Source organism: Trachurus japonicus, chromosome 1 (assembly GCF_045865225.1).
Source record: "Trachurus japonicus isolate A0001 chromosome 1, Traja_1.0".
NCBI lineage: Eukaryota > Metazoa > Chordata > Actinopteri > Carangiformes > Carangidae > Trachurus > Trachurus japonicus.
In genome coordinates this window covers 28,526,088-28,548,160 of record NC_140907.1, presented here as the reverse complement: position 1 = coordinate 28,548,160, position 22,073 = coordinate 28,526,088, and the positions used below count along the sequence as shown (strand labels likewise).

Genomic DNA, 22,073 nt, shown 5'->3' with positions numbered 1-22,073 from the left:
GGTGGATGAACGAAACATTGCAGCCCAGGCATGCCTCAGGCCCCGCGGTCGCATGGGTGAGCGAGGGCCCGTCATCGCCGCTTGCGGCTTTAATTTATTATTATTATTGGTTAGTTTTACCAAAATACTTTATATTTATCTTGCCAGAGTCACAGCTCTTGGCTCTGTGCTTGTTGACCTGGGACTCAGCAATGTCAGCACACTCCTCAGCCTCCTCCAGCTCATGCTGGATCTTCATGCACTTGGACAGATGAACATTGGCCTGCTCCTCCTGGAATACAATACTATGTAAAATGTTTAAATATTCAAAAAGGCCAGTAAATATACATTAACATATGAGACATTGCAGAATTCTTTTTTTTTTTTTTAAATACATGTTTTGCCCTTACCGCTTCCTCAGCATGCCTCTTAAGGCCTTCACCTTGAGCTGCAGCTTATCGACCAGATCCTGCTTCCTGTTAACGTTGTTCTTGTCCTCCTCGGTCTGTAATTTAAAAAAATAGATTTAAATGTTTTAATGGGAGTAAACTGATATGAGACTGATTTGTACTGTATTTGTTAAATGTGATTACAGCTTTACCTGATAGGTGAGCTCCTTCACTCTCCTTAACAGCATCTGCTCCACGTCTCTGCTCAGCCCCAACCTCTGTCTCCAGCTCACACACCTTCAGAAAAAAGCAAAATGGGTGCAATATTTAAAATAATGTCTTTTATGTCGTTACTATCGTTTTTGGCAAAATATTAACATGACTGTTGTACCCTAGACTCGAGTTCTGGAGCTGCTTCTTGCCACCCTTCATGGCCAGGTTCTCAGCCTCATCCAGACGGTGCTGCAGGTCCTTAACAGCAACCTCCAGGTTCTTCTTCATCCTCTCCAGGTGAGCGCTAGTATCCTGCTCCTTCTTCAGCTCCTCAGCCATCATGGCAGCCTAGAGAATATAAAATTGGGGTTAGAAGTCTCATAAAAAACACGGTAACACTTTATTTTAAGGGGTCCTTGTTCCTGTGTATCTACCTAATTAATTACAGTGTAATTACCTATGTGACCGTATGTAATAACATGTACTTAAATTGTAAATACATAGTGTATTTTAGTGTACTAACAGGTCCTTGTTACACTTGTAATAAGAAATGCTTGTGCAAAGAGAGAGGCCACTTTGGCATTTCTTATTACAAGTGTAACAAGGACCTGTAAGTACACCAAAATACACTATGTATTTACAATGTAAGTACATGTTATTACATACGGTTACATAGGTAATTACACTGTAATTAATTAGGTAGATACACAGGAACAAGGACCCCTTAAAATAAAGTGTTACCAAAAACACATTTTAACTGGAGTAGTACTATGACCAAATGAAATTTAAACCTACATCGGTGATGGCCTTCTTTGCCTTGTCCTCTGCATTTCTTGCTTCCTGAATGCTGTCATCAACTTCACTCTGGACCTGAACCAGGTCAGATTCAAGTTTCTTCTTGGTGTTTATAAGGCTGGTGTTCTGAGAGGTTTGAAGAGAAATGTCACTTAGGTGATAACAAAAGATAGTTCATGATTCTCCATATGTTGGGACGGTAATTCATTAGGAACAGTGATTAAAAAAAGGGAATAATAATTCATTGTTTTCATGTGTACTGAGTTAAAAATGTTAAAAATGATGATTGATCGTCTGTACTGTCTGACTGCTTTTGCCTGGCAGGTATAAGAAACAACAACAGAGACAGTAATAACAGTTAAAGATTAAAAAATAGTTTTATTTTATATCACTTTTTGTTTAGAACCTTTTACTTACCTTTTATGAGAATGCATTCGCATAAGTTATGTTTGCAACACAGCGATTGATTGATTGATTGATTGATTGATTGATTGATTGATTGATAAAAAATAAATAAATAAATAATAATAATACATTTTATTAAAGCAGAAGTAAGCGATCCGGTCGTTTTGGCTAATGCTGCGTTCCAGGCAGGCTTTTGAAATCGTAAATTACAGCTTCAAGTCACGACTTACGACTTTGTAGCGTTCCAGGCAACCCACTCGTGTTTTTCCGACCTGTTTTACCGGTGAAAGTCACTATAACGGCCACTCGTAACTTCCGACCCGTGAACTCGTACCAGATCGAACTGGTATGACTTCACAGGTCGGAAAAACACGAGTTACGAGTTGCCTTGAACGCACCATAACAGTCCTCATCCCTACGTCACCACATTCACGGCGTCCCTTGGCTGCACACACAGCCCTGCATGCCGTTCTCTCTCCTCATTGGATAAAAACTGTAGGATACGATAAATGTTTTCTCCTCGGCTCAGAGCAGAGCAGAGTGACTGACAGACCCGTGTTTCGGTCCAAACACTCTATGTAAGTGATTGCTGTCGGAAGATATAACTATTTAAGACAATATATATATTAACACAAATATATCACTTACTTCTGCTTTAATAGAGCACTTTTCAGGGAATTCAAAGTCACTTTACAGACAATAAAAACAGCAGATAATACAAGTAAAATAGAAAAAATGGAAATCTAATTAAAACATAGAAAACATTTGAATACAGATTAAAACAAATACGACAATAGCCTAGCCTAGTATGTGTGTGCGTGCGTGCGTGCGTGTGTGTGTGTGTGTTGATATGGTATCACATATACAGTATATATATGGTGTGTGTGTGGAGGGGGGGGGTCAGTGGTGTCTCGGATTCCAGAGGGTGGGGCAGCAGCGGAGAAGGCTCTGTCTCCCCAGGTTCTGTGCTTGAGTGGCAGTGAGAGTGAGCTTGGCATCAGAAGAGCGGAGAGTACGAGGGATGTAATGATGGAGAGAGGGGGTGCGGGGGGGGTACCATAAGGATGCTGTTGCAGTAGCTGTTCGAGGCAGGATGCGATGAAGGCGTGGATCAGAGTTTCAGCCAGGCCCCGGCGCAGGGCCCAGACGCCGTCATGAAGGAGGAAAAAGAAAAAGAGGAAAAAAAGCAGCTTTGGAGTTTGTTTTTGTGAATGGAATAGCTCGGGGCGGGTCGGCAAGGTAACGCTGAGTGGCTGGTATTTGGAAGAGAAAATGATAATTTGTCCAATCACCTTGATACCTGTCATGATGAGTCGCGGTTTGAGCCCAGGTCAGGGCAGGCTGTCAGATTAGTGTTGGCGTGGAGCTTCGGCTGCTGTCCGTGGTGCTGAAAGGCTGTATGCAGGGTGAGTGTCTGGCCAGTCACCTGCCACTATAGGGTTGTCACGAGAACTGATACTATACCAAGTCGATACCGACACGCAAAGAATACCTGCATGTTTGTCAGTACCGAAAAATAATACAACTTTGCTCTCTGCGGACCGTGTCGATCGCTGTCGGACTGCAGTCGGCTTTACGCACGTGAGCGCGTGGTCTCGGTTCGGCTATAGTCGAGCTCGCGGTCCACTGCTCAGTGTGCGCCGTAAGTTTGAGCTCATGTAAACATGAGGTGCCACGAGTCTTTCTCCGGCCAGTTGTCATGGAAACGTGATGCTCTGACAGCAGCGTTTGGACCATAGTAACCTACCTACATCCATGGTTTGGACCAGAGAAAAAACGAACGTGTGTAAGCGGGAGACGTATGAGCTGAAAAATGAAACAATGTGTCATTTTTTGCACCAGTGTGAAAACAGCCTGAAAGTGAATGAATGAGAACAACAGTTATCTTGAACTAGTAGCCTACTTGAGGGATAAAAGTAACTACTACATTACTCTATCTTTATGTTTTGTGTTTGTGTATTTACCATTTTAACTCTGTTCTTACTTCATGTGTCTGCCTGGGAAGTTGTTGAAGCACAGTGGAGCTTAAATACAAGAACGTTTAATGTGAAACTGTTTTTTTTTTTTTCTAATAATAATAAAGTAGGCTATATGAATTTGCACATGGTTTCTGTTTTATTTTTTTATCACGGTATCGAATACACTGCAAAAACTCAAAATCTTTCAAAGAATATTTGTCTTATTTCTTGTCAAATTGTCTAATTTCTAGTCAAAACTAATCTCTTTCCACTTAATAACTAAAAGGTTTCAAACTAATTTTTATTTGAAATAAGTAGAAACATCTGCCAGTGAAAGCAAGTTTTTTGAGCTTGTAATAAGAAGGAAAAACTTGCAAAGGAGAAATTGCTGTTGAAGATGATACCACGGTTGCGGCAGGAGATAGGTGAAAGTCTGCAGCTGTTTGGGTGAGGGAGTTTGGACCAATTACAATCATGTCTGATTTGTCATGAATTGTGTCTACGTTGTGTCGGTGTTAAAGTGACTACAAGGACTTTTGGAAAGTGGAAGTGTTTTCACACTACATTTCCCATGAGCCTCCGCGCACACGGTGAAATTCTTGGACTGGCGCAAGACAGACTATATATTGTTATATGCACTTGCACTTTCCACTGCAATCCTGCAATTTTATTACCATGAGCTATTTATTGTCACTGTTTTTATTTATTCTCAATGCACTAATTTTTACTATTTTATGTTTATTGTTTATTGTATTCTTTGGATCCCCATTAGTCTTCATAAAGATGAAGACTATTCTTCCTGGGGTCCACATTAAATCAAACAATTATTCCAACAATACAGCGTTTATACAAAGAATTACATAAAATCATTTATCCTGAATATATAAACATGAGTATAGAAATGCATATTAAATAGTACAATGTAAATATAACATGATCAAGAGGAATAATATAGTTTTTTTGACATGATTATACGAGATATAAGAGTATACATGAGATAACCTGAAGCATTAATGTCTTGCTGTTGAATGATGTTGTTTATTGTGCAGCTGAGAAACTGAATTTCCTTCAGGATAAATAAAGTATTTATCTATCAGACGAAAGCGAAAGCATTTGCCAAGTTGTTTTCATTAATCAAGAATGAAAGTCGGAGGTTCGAAGACGATCAAATACCGTCGCAGTTCCGACCATAAACGATGCCAACTACCAGAAGGGACACTGCCTTTCAAAGGTCGATTTACACGCACATTCTGCCCTTTTCTGATGTTGAGCCCCTGCCCCATATAGTCATGTGCACTTTCCTGTTCCTCACAGTTTTGGCATACGATAGGCCTCCAGTAGTGGATTGGCTGCTATCCAAGTAACAAAATCATATAGAAATGTGTTTTTTCTTGTGGAAATATATTGTGACATGCCTTCAATTTTCCTGGGGTTGTGTCCTTCTTCCTGTCATAAACATTCCACATTTATTTTGTGTTTGGAGAGAGGGCCATCGTGGATTACCTCCTTTATAATCCAGAGTAAAGCTATTGGGTGCTGGATGGATATGATGAGTTTTACTGCGAGGTCACCAGACAAGACAGATTTCTCTCAGTCCCTCTCTCACCTGTGTCTGCTGGGCATTAAGTTTTCTTGCCCATTCTTGTGGATGCGATATATGAGGAACATCTTGAGCGAATCACTTCAAATTTGGTGCAAACCACTTGGACTCATGGATAAACTGATTAGATCTTGGCCACAAAACTTACTTTTTGCTGGCTGGCATGTAGGGCAACAACCAAGGATTGACCCTAATTCAAGAGTTGTTTGAGTTATTGATACAAAATTTCACACAAAAGTGAAATTATGACATCATAACGTTCTAGTTGGTAAAAAAAACAAAAAAAACAAACAAACAAGAGACCTGGTTTAGTGATCCATCTAATCACATGTGGACAGCTCTAAGTACATCGGTTCACACCCAGTATTAAAATGTATCTGACGGGAAGCCTATCAGCGCCTACTGTTTCATTCATCTGACCATACGGAAATGTTTGGCTGCAATCAGAATCATCATCATTATTTTCATGTATTCTTTGTGTGAAAGGGAGCAACTGTTTAAAAAACAAAAATAAAGAACATTTATGGGGAAAATACAATAAAACCTCAGATTCCATGTGTTCATGTAATTTATACATCCATATTTTAGGGGAATAAATTACACATAATAAATGTGTGAAAGTAAAAGCTTTTTTTCCTCAGGCAATAACTGTACCATCAAACTTGATGATCATTGTTTCCCTAATGTATCTGTTCATATGTCATGCATCAACATATTTTTGTCAGGTGACAGACAGTAGAGAGGCTGGAGGAGGTAGAGAAGGAGAGTCTGGAGGAGATGGAGGAGAGGCTGGAAATTCACAGGTGAGGTTAAATAATGATGGATATGTTAGTCATGATGATGCACAGTTGCACTTCAGTCAGAGTAACTGAGAACTCGGTTGCCTCCTTGTCTTTCATTGGTTGTTTTAACTTATAACGTTACAGAATGCATTCAATTCTTGAATTCTCTTTAGATAGTCAGATATGCATTACAAATATGTCGATTTTCTTCTTTTTTTTTTGATCAGCTCTACATCGTGTGAAATTATGATCGCAAATGCAAAAAACATCTACTTTCAGGAGTGCTGCCTTGGAGCACTTTTGTGTCCCCACCAATGTCACAATCAAATCTACTCCCTTGGCTGACTGCATGCCAGGAATAAGTTGGCTGTGGACGTAAAATGAGATGTGTAAGTTGAGCACCTTACTCAGCAATTCTATCCCTCCTCCCCAAAAGGAAGTCAAAAATAAACTGAAACAGACGCTGGCAGATGGTCTAATCACAGCAGTGGTGGTGTGCTGGGAGGTCAACTGAGTTGAGAGGCACTTAATTTGAGATGCGGCTTTGATGCAGCACAAGGTGTACTCTGTAATTCAAGAAAAGCCTGCCTATGTATGGCAATATTAACCCAGGGCCTTGGTCTTGTATCCTATACTGTAGAATGAATGCTATTTATACTTATTATGACAATTTTGGAATTGTATTTAAAGCAGAAGTAAGCGGAATGTTTGTGTTAATATAAGTCTTAAATAGTTATATCTTCCGACAGCAATCACTTATAGAGTGTTTGGTCCGAAACACGGGTCTATCAGTCACTCTGCTCTGCTGTAAGCCGAGGAGAAAACTTTCCTTGTATCCCTACAACCTTTATCCAATGAGGAGAGAGAACGGCATAAAGGGGCGGTCCTCTCTATGAATGTGGTGACGTAGGGACGAGGGCGGGGACTGCTAACTCCATCGGCTGACAAGAAGTTAGCCAAAACAACCGGATCGCTTACTTCTGCTTTAATTGATAAGGTTGTAGTGCAATTCTAATTGTTAGTTAGTTGACTTGTTTATAATGTGGAAAAGTAAAATGCTAAATCTCAGTAGCAGACCAACATACAACTACACCTTTCCTACACCCAAACAAACTTCCAAACCCAAGCAACAACAATTAAAACTCTTCAGATTTTAGGGTAAAATCATCTTCCACTACTTCTTCTTCTTCAAACAGATTCAATCTGAAAACACGTTGGACAACCAAATCAGACCAGAGGTCAGTCTTTACTGACCAGACCATCTGGTGGACCAGGATCACAGAAACGACAAGCCCTTGTTCTGAAACTGCTGAACACCCTTTGCCACAGCAACACTCTGACTGGAGGTAGAATAAACAGAAGTAAGACCTGATATAAACTATTTTGTGAACTGTCAGGCAAGTTTTCAGGCTATGCTTTGTTTTACTGATCCTTCCTAATTACGTGTTGCCAGATCCTGGCCAAGACCACCAACTGGCTAGGGAGGTTGTGGGTACGAGACCAACCCTGGAGTAATTGCCCTATGTTGTAACATGAACAACCACAATCAAAGCCTGTTGACATACAGTATATTTGATTCAAAACCTTTTTTTATTCATGCAGGGAGATTCTGGTGTCTGAAACAGCAACGTATTTGTTACTCTTGCTAAAAAACTTTTAATCTGGCCCTGTTGAGACCTGGTTTTACAGTAACATGTGTCCTTAGTGATTCATATAATCACAGGTGGACAGCTCTCAGTACATAAGTTCACACCCATCATTAAAATGTATCCGTACATATGCCTTTGGTGATACCAGTGATTTGATCCCACTTGTAAATGTAATAAACACCCATGTTGTTTTTAGCCAGGCCAACTGTGGCAGAGGGTCCATTATCAGTGTGACATACTGATAATGGACCCCTCTGTGTGTGTGTGTGTGTGAGAGAGAGAGAGAGAGAGAGAGAGAGAGAGAGAGAGAGAGAGAGAGAGAGAGAGTGCACTGCGTGCCATTATTATTAATAATATGTTATCCTTGCGTTTGGAAGGTGGAGCTGAGACTTGAGGACGGTAAGCCTATCAACCCCTATACTGTTTCATTCATCTGACTATACAGACATTTTTGGCTGCAATTGGAATCATGACGAGTAGTGATGTGAGTGACATGCAGCTCAAGAATAGGTGAGGAAATAAAGTCACAGAGGTCTGGAAAGGACCATTGTAATATTTTATTTTAGACCACAAAATTCTTCTACTATTGAGCTACGAAGCAGTCACTGTAAATGAAGATTGTGACAGTTTGATAACTGAGTTTTATTAGGAGGGTGTCAGGTGTCAGGTGTCTCTCCTGGCATTTAGGGTTATAAGTCAAGTTAACGATTATGTACATTCAAAATGTACTTCTACACATTGACCATCTATTTTAGCCCCACAAAGAACAAAAATCCATATTTTTTTCAACTGCAGTAAAAACAAAAAAATATACAGAAAACAACAACGGATAACTTTAAATCCCGCAATGACAAAGTTCTTTTAGACTTTAATTTTACTTCAGGCAGAAAAAAAAACTTAATTTGAAATAGTTCAGTTCAGGAAAAACCTTAAAGCCATAAATAAATAAACAAGTAGTTTCTCTGTCAGCAGGTCAGTCGGCAAGTCATTCATCCATGGAAGTTGCCAAGTTGTTGATGAGCATCTTCCATAAAAAACAAAGTGGAATGGGGAATGTAAAGCATTTAGTGGTAATTAACAAAGACCAGCTACCAGTGGTGGAAAGATGACAATTTGTAAGGGATTTAATGGCCTCATTTGTGGCTATTGTAATGAGCGATTTGCTTCGTGTTACTCCTGCTGACCTGCTCTCATCCCCTCCTGAAAACTGATTGAGGATATTAAAGGAAACGTCTGTGGCATGCAACTTGAGCGGGTGGTTGTTATTGTTTCAGGGATGTGTGCTGTATGTGCTATGGTGACGTATAGGCTGTCACATCAAGGGGTGGGCTCTATTTAAGTGTCCTCTGATGTTGATGTGTGTTTAATCAGTTACAGTTTATTACAGTTTTTATGAAACGTTATTAGTACAGTGCATTTAGTTGTGTATTAAACTTGTACTTCAGTATTGACAATGCAACACGTGACTTAAATATCATAACACCAAACTGCTGCCTCTCTACAATAAGATCTGTTTATACTTTTATACATTAGCACTGTGTACTCACTCAATTCTAATCTTACATGTAAAGCAGATTTAATTTTCACAAGCCTCACTCACCGGAAAGAGACAGTGTTCACCTCCAGACATGCAAATGTTCCACTAAAAACAGGTTCCTTCCCAGCAATGCAAAATTAAAACCAACCTGTTGTTGTGCTGCTTGCACCGGTTGTCCCACCCACAGAACCTTGTAACTTAAACCTGACGAACAATCTGATAAATAACAAATGGCTAATCAACATAATATTCAAGCAAGAGCCATGCTCAGAAATTGCACATCTGTCATTCGAGGACAGTACAGCTGTATTTTCATTTTGACTGGTTACTGACGCAAGCAAAGGCATACTACAGGATTTGACCATATGTAGGCTGACTGTATGCCAGGAATAACTTGGCTGTGGACGTAAAATGAGATGTGTAAGTTGAGCACCCTACGCAGCAATTTTAGCCCTCCTTCCCAAAAGGAGGTCAAAAATAAACCAAAACAGACGTTGGGCAGATGGTCCAATCACAGCAGTGGTGGTGTGCTGGGAGGTTGAGGGGCAGGTGTACTCTGTAATTCAAGAAAAGCCTAGCTATGTATGGCAATATTAACCCAGGGCCTTGGTCTTGTATCCTATACTGTAGAATGGATGTTACTTACTTATGACAATTTTGGAATTGTATTTAATTGATTAGGTTATAGTGCGATTCTAGTTGTTAAGTAAGTCAATTATTGTAGTTGATTTGTTCATAATGGGGAAAAGTAAAATGCAAAATCTCAGTAGCAGACCAACATACAACTACACCTTTCCTACACCCAAGCAAACTTCCAAACCCAAGCAACAACAATAAAAACTCTTCAGATTTAGGGTAAAATCGTCTTCCACTACTTCTTCTTCTTCTTCTTCTTCTTCTTCTTCTTCTTCTTCTTCTTCTTCTTCTTCTTCTTCTTCTTCTTCTTCTTCTTCTTCTTCTAACAGATACAATCTGAAAACACTTTGGACAACCAAATCAGACCAGAGGTCAGTCTTTACTGACTCCTTGTACCTACAGTATATCTATGTGGTCTGGCCTCCCAACATCTGGGCGTCTGGTGGACCAGGAGTCCAAATTTGGGTACAGAAACGACAAGCCCTTGTTCTGATATAAACTATTTTGTGAACTGCCAGGCAAGTTTTCAGGCTATGCTTTGTTTTACTGATCCTTCCTGAGTATATATTGTATATGCACAAGTATATGCACTCCTTTGTGTCCAGGAGAGCCAAGACCACCAACTGGCTAGGGAGGTTGTGGGTATGAGACCAACCCTGGAGCTGCGTAACATCTGGCTATTGCCTAATGATATTGAAGCTCCGGCTTTTGTAGCTAATTCAGTAGGTGATAGTGGCATCGGATTGGACTTTGGAGCATCTTCAATGGAGTTGGAGTGTTTAGATGTCCTGTCCAGGTGTCAGTACATCCATTACCTCCGGTAGGTAGACACACAACAATAACACAAGTAAAGTGGTACATAGCGTCATATACAACGGCAAAATAAACATCGGTTGTTTTTAAAATGAAAAATATGTTATTTGTCAACTGACTTCAGAAGCTTCATTTTATATTTTGCATGGTTTTCAGCATCTTCTGTCTGAAGTGACAAGGTTATTTCCTGAGGACCGGTACACGCTCCCAAGGCCAGCACTTCTCTTTTTGGTGCAAATGGAGCGAATACATTGTTCAATCTTGAGTTACCAATAAAACCTACACATCCATCTTCCACCACATATAAATCTAATGGCACTAATGACAGGAATCATGTTACTGTACATCCATCAAGGCCTTGATTTAAGCATAGGTTACATATCAAACAATAATCAATGTTTCCTCAAACTGGTGGTAGATAAATCTCAGTCAAACTTCAGTCTTGTGATTATAGTGGTATTACTACCTTCTGAATTCTGAATTTCATCTTGTTTGAAATCTCTATGATAAAGTTTGCACATTGTACAGGATTGAGATCTGGGATTTATTACAGTACATAGAAACATCATGTAGGTTAGAGAATGGGAAGATAGAGAGTTCAGGGTACACACCGTAATCATGTGTCAGTTTTCCTATAAATCAACAAGGAGACTGGTTTTAGTTGTTTACTCCAAATTGCCTGGTGTCCAGTTAATCTCTGACTTAGTTAAAGTTGAGAAGGGTCCTTTATTTCTCTTAATTATCAATTGGGTTGTTGGATCATGGGGAAAGTAAGAAATGAGTCAGTTTTAGGTCCATAACTCTGTGCGTGTGCTCACTAGTCAAAACTTTAATGGTACGTGAAAGTTTGGAGCTCTGTAAAGTAAACCCTTCTCTTCACACCGACTGCTCCTTCTCCTCCGCCTGCAGGTGTCGCTGTTGAACCTTTTTAAGTCGATGTCCTCCAGGGGCAGGATCCCCTTCCATTGACTCTTTTTCATGCTAATCTCTGATTGGCTAAGACATGTAAAATGACATGCCAAGGGAGGACGCCCTCCCTGACCAATCAACAACCAGAATACAAGATGTACATCAGGTTGGTCCAGTTCCCAAATAAGCGCTTGGTTACTGTTGCTATGTCTGTAGAGCTTTCACTCCCAGCCATTTCCAGTTAGGCTACGTGACCCGCTCAGCATCGGTTCAACGACACGACCAGACTCTGTACAGAGTAGCAACAAGGACTGTTAATTCCCCCATCTATCAACACGAAGACTTAGGTCATCTAATAAGATATATTGTCAAACTACAAGTTTTGGGTGATTGTGATCTGTAGCCTATACAGCTCTCGCCGCTGTTTTTCTTTTTTTCGCTGCCTTATTTGAGTCACTGAAAACAGTCCCTGCCTGGAGAATCACTTGCTTAAAAGCCGAGGTAAAAGCTGTAAAAGTATACGAATGCATTTAAATTGAGTGGACCACTTTGCTTTGTTAATAATTCCAGATTTTCATGTTTTTTGTTTCTCCTTTTTAAATTAGAGGGTGTTCCCATTGTGATGTTTACAGGTGCTGAACACTGGCCTGCTTTTTTCTCTCTTTTTTTACATCTCACATCCTTGATAAATGCTGTCTTTAATCTGAAAACAGCAGGATTGAATAAAATGATGTTGTTTTTAAGAAATCTTGTCAAAACTTGACACATGTGTCTGCTGCCCACTCCTAAACCTGGATATGCTAAGTTGTTTCTGGAGGATGGAAACTGGGTATCACCTATTATTTCTCATGTTACGTACAGATCAGCAGCTCCCTCAAACTTTCCGCCATCTCAGTGAAATTCCATCACAGCCCTTTAAAAAGGTTTCATCTGTACTTAGAATATGTGTCTCATACATGGCAGTGCCATAGCCAATGGTATTGGCAGATGCTGATTCTGCTGTTTACACCATGTCTATCTGCTTGATTACAATCCAAGATGTAACAGAAGCATGCTGCGCTGTGTAGTGTTCCTGTGGTCTAAATTTGAAGTGACAGCTTGACTTGGGGAACACTGCTCTCTAAAATTAGGGCCACGGGGCAAACCAAGGAACTAGTGGGCCTGTCCCATTTCTCCACACTTGGCATAGTGCACTTGGTTACACACAGACTTTGGTGACATTTTTCTGGTGGAACGTGCATTTGCATAAAGTGTGATCGAGTGTGTGTACATATTGGGGAAAGCCCATTGTTATACTGCGTGTTTCTTCTTCAATGTCGGCCATTTTCTTTATACTAATCAGGGCCACGGGGCTAAGGTACTGAGGCACTGGCCCCTACAGCTATGAAATAGCTGCAGAGGCCATGTCTTCTTCTTTTTATTTTTCATCTTCTGACCTGTATGTTGTTCACATCATACAGGGTGCACCACACCACACTACACTACACCTGTTTCCGATTACGTCAACCGGACTGACCTCAGTCAGGTAATAATTCAATTCAGTAATTTAAAAATATTATAAACCTTGAACTGACATTTGACTTATCTTCTCTACTCCCTTCTCGTTGTCAATGGACAGAGGTTGGTGGGCTGCAGCCCATGGAGGCTCTGGTACAGTGTGTTCATCTGGAAGAAAAAGTCATATTGACCACACAAAACATTTTTTGACCACAGCTCACTTAGTGATATACCAGAACTAAACTAGGTCAAAATTCTACTTCACTGTGACATCATAAAGTTGTGCAAAAAGATTGGCAAGAAGTTGTAAGAAGTAAGAAGTTGTGACCATATTTCATGCACCTTATTTGACAGATGCCTACAACCAGAGGGTGGGGGGTGGAGGGGGGGCAACCGTTCCGACATCCCACCAGTCCGACATAGGCCTCTAATTGTCTAAATGGCAACACTTAATTTTCTATCAAATGTCCCATCATTCAGACAATTCTTGCCTCCTATGGTCGGAATGATGGTATTTTTTTTCTTTTTTTAAACATCCTGCCTTTCCGACAATTCCTTTAATGTTTTTCCCCCAAAAGAGTTTGCACTGGTTGGGCTTAGGCAATAATGAAAGGAGTTGGTTAAGTTTAGTAAAAAGACCAGGTAGAGGCTAGACAGGCCAGATAAATATACAGAGTTCAGAGAGTCCAGGGATCACCTGTTGAGTAACACACATTTCCTAATATTGAAAGCCTTGTCGGAATGGTGGGATGTCGGAATGACAGCATGTAACCCAGAGGGTGATAATTCAGGTTACAAACATTCACACACCAAGTAAGATACAACCTCCTGTAGCCATTTGCCATGTAGTTGTAATTTATTTAATATCGAAACCTAATCCTGCAAAGCCATTTCAAGTAGTTAGTCACTGGCGGTGACACTGACACATTTTATTCAGAAGTTATCTGGAGCCACTCAAAAAATCTGGCCCATTTAAGATCGTCGTGCAGTAGCTTGGAGCGTCGCGCCCAAAGCAGCAGCTTCACTGTTCCTATTGCAGCCACTGTTGCTGCAGCTCATCATTCCAACATGTCATCAACTGCACATGATCCTCACAAATAAATGGAGTATGATCCTACAATTGGACCACCTACAATTGCACCACCCCACCCTCAGGGGAACGGTATCACTCCCTGCCCTCTCATAGTGTTACGCTGTTAAGTATAGCTCTCCCACAAACTCCCAAGGACACAGCCATGAAATGTCAGCAGTTGTACGGTACAGGAATACATGTCATATTTGTGTAGATATAAATCTGACTCAGATGACATGGTGGTTTGTATAACACTACTAATCTTTGCACTACTATTAAGTACAGGATAAGAGACAGACTTTTTATGTGGCTTGTGTGTGTGTGTGCCAGGTTAAACAAAGGTGACACTGCAGTTGGACCATCAGGAGCAAACAACATGTTAGATCTGCTGTTCGCTATGGATGGACTGACATCGATGGAGGAGATGGAGTGAGTGTTTCACACATGCAGAAAACCTGGCACATAAACAGATGTGATAAACCCCTCTAAAATCTGTCATTAAAGTGAAGTTGTAATTATTAGGGAGAAATTCTGAGGTGATGCAGGAAAAGAAGAAGTACAAGAGTCCTGGATGTCTTATACTGAATATTATCATCTAACTCTACAGTTATGTCTGGAAACTGCCAGAGAGTGAGATTTAAGACGCAAAATGAGGTAACCTGGCCTTGGCATGTTCCTGGGAGAGAATTTGGGGCCATTTTTCTAACAGAAAGACATCTATGTCTGATCTCTCAACTATAAACATAGAGGTTTTGACCTTTAACCACACAAAATACATACAATAGGGAAGTGAAATTCTTCCCTTACAGTAATCAGCCATGTTGGATGTCTTGTGATTTCAGGCTGGAGGGCAGGAGGATGGCTGACGGAGGAGTGGAGCTGGACCGGACCCAGGAAGATCAAGTACACCGCTCATTTGTCATAAATCTTTCCACTTCATTTTCTACACCTACACAAGTCAGCCATGGTATTTCAAGCCTGCAGGTCATCATTTTATTGTTCTTAAGCTTGCACAAAGAGTTTTTGAGATCTCAAATTGAAATTATTGCCAAAATGCGAATTATTTATGATACCTATTGAAAATTAAAAACGTATGTATCTGTCTAGCCCACATAAATATGTTTATGTATGTATGCATATATTATAGAGATATATTTAAAAATATATAAATATTTTTAAAATGTATGATAAATGAATAAGAACAACAATATGTTATATTCCAAAATTATATATTTTTTAATATTCAGTATTTGAACATTACACATTGAAATTTTCCTTTGAATTTAATATGTGTCATAAACATGTACCTTCATATTTGCAGAGGAATGTGAACATATATCCTCTTATTGCTGACACGGCACCATCACCTTTTGACATGACAGGGGCCTATACTGTATATCATATAGTACATTTCCTGATGGGCCCTGTCCTATTCCACGCATTTTAACTGATCAAATAATCTAATGCTTCGACATTTTTATTTTAAACTATCGTCTATAAGTCTATAAATCATAAGCTTGGTCTCTGCTCAGTATGTAGTGATAGTCACAACATACCACCAGTTTTATTGGACAGTCTGCACCTTCTTTATGGGCAGCAGCTGCTCCTATTTGGCAGCAGGTCCTTCCTCTCCAGGAGTGAGACTGACAGTCTAAAAGCTCTTATAAAACGGTGCTATAGCTGTGGTCATTTGTTCATTCATTACAAGGTGTTGTAGCTGTATACTGTTTCGAAAATTGCTCATAGCTCCTGTTTAATATGTGCAGAATCTGACATGTCTAATTTTGGCACCACCCAGTGGTCGTCTCAAAGAATACACAACCACTGAATCTTTCAGAGAAAGAACTTCAAACTGCTTCTTTTTATATACTGTATGAAATGTGTGTGTGTGTGTATATTTTTTCCTTCCAGACTCTCAAAGAACCTCATCAGCGACCAATTAGGAGACAAACTACTGGAGGCAATGGTCACCTGTAGTCATCTGGAGGAGCTCTAGTAAGGACAATAATTATCACTTTTTTTTATCTATGTGGCTCATTCATGTAAATATTATTTGGGAAAACCAAACACTTGATAAGGTGCAGTGTTTTGTTTTCTGTCAATTCACCTGAGCTTGTACAAATGGCGATAAACATCTTTTTATCCTTCAAGTTTGTCATTTACATTTATGACATTAGACAGAGTGATCCTGAGGTTTGTGTCATTTATGTGTCATTATGTCTTTTGCAGTATTTCAGAGAACAGTATTGGACACGAGGGGTCGGTGTTGTCCACCTTTTGCAGCAAGCAGCACATCTCTCTGGCATAGTGTCAGTTCCTGAGAACTTTCACACTGATGTTATCCCATTATGCCTTCTGCTACTTAAGCCAAAGGTTTTCTTTTGAATGAATAATAGATCTGTCCAGTTTATTTTCCAGCTCGCCCCAAATTTGCTCGATAGGGTTGAGTTCCAGACTTTGTAAATAATTTGGCTTCTTCTGTGAAGGAACATGATGTGTAAGTGTTCTAATAATTTTGGCCACCACTATATGTAGATGAGGACCTGAGGACCATGGTCTTTACCCGGCTGGAAACTGAAATTCACCACCTTAAAAGGTAATGTTACTGTCATTTGGGGATTTACTGTAATTATTTTTAAGGTACTAACTCCTCAACATTGTTGGTCTGACAGCTTGTTGTGGAGTAAGTCTGCCCCCATGTGGTCAAAACAACACCAACAGTGTTCTACACTGCAGAATGATAATAGTTGAGTGATGCTGAGGCAAACAAGCTCCTAGTCCATTACTGGAGGTTTAATATTTTAACAAATATATCCGTCTTGTGAATAAAGTCAAATTATCACCAAAGTCATTGGAGTTCATCTTCTGAGGACTATGCATCTCTGTACACAACTTCAGAGACATCCATCTGGTTGTGATTGAGCTGTATGAGTATGGACTAAAGTGATAAAGGCTACACCTCTTACTCTGACTTATCTAAAAACATTAAAATAAAATTAAAACTTGTGTAACCATTAGGGTTAGAGCATAGGGTTAGGAACACATCACAGGGTTAGGGTCAGGTGCTGAAAGATCATAGTTCATGTCATAGCATTGTCATTACGTAAGGCATTATTGCATTGGCTGAATGCATGCCAGTCTACTACAGAGTGGCAGCTGAAAATAAAGATATATATATATGAAAATAAAGATGAGACCATAACAGTAGGGGAGCAGGAGGGAGGAGAGTGACAGGAAGAGACTCAGGTAATGGAAGGATGGAGTTGAAAAGAAGAGCATCATGGCTGGAGTCAAAGAGATGCGGTGAAATGTTTCAGACAAAGAGCAGGAAAGTGATTATCATTCCAGCTTTAATGTAATTATTTATAAAGTTATGTACTGCAATGGCTTTTGGGTAAACAGACCTACCTACCTAATACTCACAAGAAATTGCATTTGAAAGGGTGTACTTGCATTATTATGAAATATTATTATTACATTAGTGGTTAATTTGGTCTCAAAATAGTGTTGACAATAATATTGTTTATCTGCAATAATTTGTGGGACAATATCGTCCAGCAAAATTTGTTCTCATCACAGGCCTACAGTCAGTTCAGGATATGTTAATGACAACTCAAAATGCTACCACTTTACTTGAGTTTGCAGAATATCTTCATTATATTGTCATAATTATGTCTTGACAGTCAGTTTATCCTTCATGATATGTTAATGACAACTCAAAATGCTACCACTTTACTTGAGTTTGCAGAATATCTTCATTATATTGTCATAATTGTGTCGTGACAGTCAGTTTATCCTTCATGATATGTTAAATACAAATAAAAATGCTACCACTTTACTTGAGTTTGCAAAATATCTTCATTATATTGTCATAATTGTGTCGTGACAGTCAGTTTATCCTTCATGATATGTTAATGACAACTCAAAATGCTACCACTTTACTTGAGTTTGCAAAATATCTTCATTATATTGTCATAATTATGTCGTGACAGTCAGTTTATCCTAAATATTTTTTTAAATGTATGATAAATGAATAAGAACAACAATATGTTATATTCCAAAATTAGATATTTTTTAATATTCAGTATTTGAACATTACTCATTGAAATTTTCCTTTGAATTTAATATGTGTCATAAACATGTACCTTCATATTTGCAGAGGAATGTGAACATATATCCTCTTATTGCTGACATGGCAACATCACCTTTTGACATGACAGGGGCCTATTGTATATCATATAGTACATTTCCTGATGGGCCCTGTCCTATTCCACGCATTTTAACTGATCAAATAATCTAATGCTTCGACATTTTTATTTTAAACTATTGTCTATAAGTCTATAAATCATAGGCTTGGTCTCTGCTCAGTATGTAGTGATAGTCACAACATACCACCAGTTTTATTGGACAGTCTGCACCTTCTTTATGGGCAGCAGCTGCTCCTATTTGGTAGCAGGTCCTTCCTCTCCAGGAGTGAGACTGACAGTCTAAAAGCTCTTATAAAACGGTGCTATAGCTGTGGTCATTTGTTCATTCATTACAAGGTGTTGTAGCTGTATACTGTTTCGAAAATTGCTCATAGCTGCTGTTTAATATGTGCAGAATCTGACATGTCTAATTTTGGCACCACCCAGTGGTCGTCTCAAAGAATACACAACCACTGAATCTTTCAGAGAAAGAACTTCAAACTGCTTCTTTTTATATACTGTATGAAATGTTTGTGGCGGCACGGTGGTGCAGTGGTTAGCACTGTCGCCTCACAGCAAGAGGGTTCTGGGTTCGAACCCGCCGGCCGGCTGGGGCCCTTCTGTGTGGAGTTTGCATGTTCTCCCCGTGCAGGCGTGGGTTCTCTCCGGGTACTCCGGCTTCCTCCCACAGACCAAAGACATGCATGTTAGGTTAATTGGTGACTCTAAATTGCCCATAGGTGTGAATGAGAGCGTGAATGGTTGTCTGTCTATATATGTGTCGGCCCTGCGATAGACTGGCGACCTGTCCAGGGTGTACCCCGCCTCTCGCCCGAAGTCAGCTGAGATAGGCTCCAGCTCACCCGTGACCCTAGTGCAGGATAAGCGGTATAGAAAATGAATGAATGAATGAATGAATGAAATGTTTGTGTGTGTGTATCTTTTTTCCTTCCAGACTCTCAAAGAACCTCATCAGCGACCAATTAGGAGATAAACTACTGGAGGCAATGGTCACCTGTAGTCATCTGGAGGAGCTCTAGTAAGGACAATAATTATCGATCAGGACCGAAGACACATCTACGCGTTCGTCTTGGGCCCCCGAACCATATATTACGAAATCAGAACTGTACGACTTTTGGAAATGTGTTTTGTCTATTTCGGCTTTTCAGACTCAGAGTCTGTCAGACTTAAAGTGTGAGAGACCCTCTTAGTCAGAAAAGCCGAAATAGACAAAACACATTTCCAAAAGTCGTACAGTTCTGATTTCGTAATATATGGTTCGGGGGCCCAAGACGAACGCGTAGATGTGTCTTCGGTCCTGATCGAGCCATTACTTTTCGAGAGGCGGGGCTTCAAACAGTCGCATTCCTCTGTATCCTTGAGGCCGCCGTTTCCATAGAAACCGACCAAATCACTTGAAACTTGGCCTGTGGACTCATGGTGAGGCCCTTATCCATCACCCCGAGACCCAACTCTGTGGGAGCATGGGAAAGCCAAGTGGCCCCCCGGGGCCCCCTGGGGCCCCTAGAGCAACGGGACCAAAATATTCTGATAGAGGACTCTCTGATATACAACATATTAATATTTCATGATGATAACTTAAAGCGTGTATGTTTTGTTGAGAAAAAGCAGGAATCGCTGGATTCACTTTGATGTTTGACCCCTGTGACCTTTGACACTTACCAATTGGCTTTATGCACAGCTCCCCTACTTCCTGATCGTACACCAGCTCCTTTAGCTAAAAATTCAGCCTGATAGGCCAAAGCACCTGGAAGCTATTAAAGAATTGCATTTCTCCTTTAATATGAGGTCAGAGAAAGGAGCATTGCTTTTTGGCTATTTGTGACCCTTCTGAATGTCACAGAGCTCTGAATCTTTTGCACACACAATCTACTAGACATTCTCTGGCCCGTAGCCAAGGGGGATCACACACACACACACACACACACACACACCCACCACCCCACCGCTGCCGCAAATGCGGTGCTTGTCGTGTATTAGGCTCTCTAATAACTCTCTGATTGGTGTGGGATGCGTGTCCCCGTGTTGACTGGACTGCTGCTGAAGCAAACAGCCCAAAGCCTGTGAGTTCTAGCCAATCATAGCGCAGTAGGGCGCCGCGCGAGTTGACGCTCTGCAACCTGCGGTGCAGTGCGGTGCGTCCAGTGTTGCCAACTTGGCGACTTTGTCGCTAAATCTGGCGACTTTCCAAACCCTCTTGGTGACTTTTTTTGTCAAAAGCGACTAGCGACAAATCTAGCGACTTTTTCCCGTGATATTACAAACGTTTCTGGACCTGAAATCACGTTATCACAGCTGTTTTCAACGAGCAGCGGCGCTGCCGCGGGCACTCACAGGTATTCAGCCTACACACAGTAGTGTCACGGAGCTGCCTCCGCTGCATTCAGAGACGCTCTGCTCCACGCCACAGACATAAAGAGCGCCGCAACCCCCCCCCCCGCTGAGATAATGACGTCATTTAGCGACTTTTAGCGACTTTTACAACAGCCAATAGCGACTTTGCTTACTGAGGAGTTGGCAACACTGGGTGCGTCAGCAGCACTGACATGCTGCTCTAAAGTCCTGCTCCTGGCATCAAGCTGAACGGGCCTGAAAGTTAAATGCCGAACCCGGTCTGACCTGCGGGTGTTGAAACCCGGACCCTGAATTAAGTTGGTCCGAACCCGGCCAAAAAAAAAAAAAGAGAGAGAGAGAGAGAAGCCGAGTAGGAGCGCGACCTGACCTACCGTAATTAATGTCTACATATTTTCGGACTGAACTGACGCGTCCGGTCCTTAAGGCCCATGCACACCTGGTAGCCCAAAAGAACAGCCAGGCAGCCCAGCCCAGAGAGCAGAGGAGAGGGAGACAGCAACAGGTGTGTGCGTGTGTGCGTGCGTTACTGTGTGTGCATGTGCATGTGTGCGTGTGTTATACCTGCAACCTCCAAATGGGAATGGGAGGCTCCTTTCATTTATTAATATCTAACAGTACACAGGAAAAATGAGAGAGTAATTTTCTCAGAGTTACCATTATTTTACTCTAAAAGAGTATTTAGTGTGTGGGTCTCACACACTGCAAATGTCGATGCTAACGTTAGCTTCAACACAAACTATAATGTTAAATGTGAATGAGCATATTTGAGTGGTGTGTGTGTATGTAATCACGTCAGTGTTTCCTCGTTTGGTCCCGCCACAGTCTCAAACAGGGGGGGAAAAAAAAAAAAAAAAATTCTCACGTGTGTTTACGTGCAGTGCGCCGGCACTCGAGAGAGGCGGCAGTTTGAAAGGCTGACTGGCAGAGATGAGAGCTGGTGAAACGCTAGCATGGTTATTTAAAACACCATCTCTGATCTCTGCCTGCACATAGATTTCCATTACAAGTCCCATATTTTGTTTTTGTTGCCTTCTGGTCTTCCATTTATCAATACATTGTCTATTTTCCAATTATAGCTATTTAACACTTTTATGTGAGCCAAAGTCATCATCTATTATTGTTGAGATAAGATAAATGTTGACAAAATGTATTTATTTGCTGTTAGTAGTTGTTTATCTGGCTTCACATGTAGCTTCAAAACACTTAAGAGTTTTAATTAGATGCAAATGCAGAGTGGTATCAAGCCTACCTGTAGATAAGGCTTTTGTAATACTTA

General features: G+C 40.6%; 1 protein-coding gene and 1 long non-coding RNA gene across 2 annotated transcripts; one reads left to right on the top strand and one right to left on the bottom strand.

Moving 5' to 3' along the window:
- Positions 1-219: 219 nt before the first annotated feature.
- LOC146992124 (myosin-7-like) lies at positions 220-1,810 on the bottom strand. The gene is made up of 6 exons (XM_085789293.1): positions 1,794-1,810; positions 1,377-1,527; positions 760-929; positions 581-665; positions 390-484; positions 220-271 (listed from the first exon to the last, which is right to left on the bottom strand). The coding sequence occupies exons 1-6, from the start codon at positions 1,808-1,810 to the stop codon at positions 235-237; spliced, it is 555 nt and encodes a 184-aa protein (XP_085645419.1). The 3' UTR covers positions 220-234.
- A 13,018-nt stretch (positions 1,811-14,828) lies between these two features.
- Positions 14,829-17,494, top strand: LOC146992123 (uncharacterized). Its single transcript, XR_015036289.1, has 3 exons — positions 14,829-14,888; positions 15,077-15,137; positions 16,146-17,494. It is a non-coding gene; the product is annotated as an uncharacterized LOC146992123 (long non-coding RNA).
- The last annotated feature ends 4,579 nt before the right edge of the window (positions 17,495-22,073 follow it).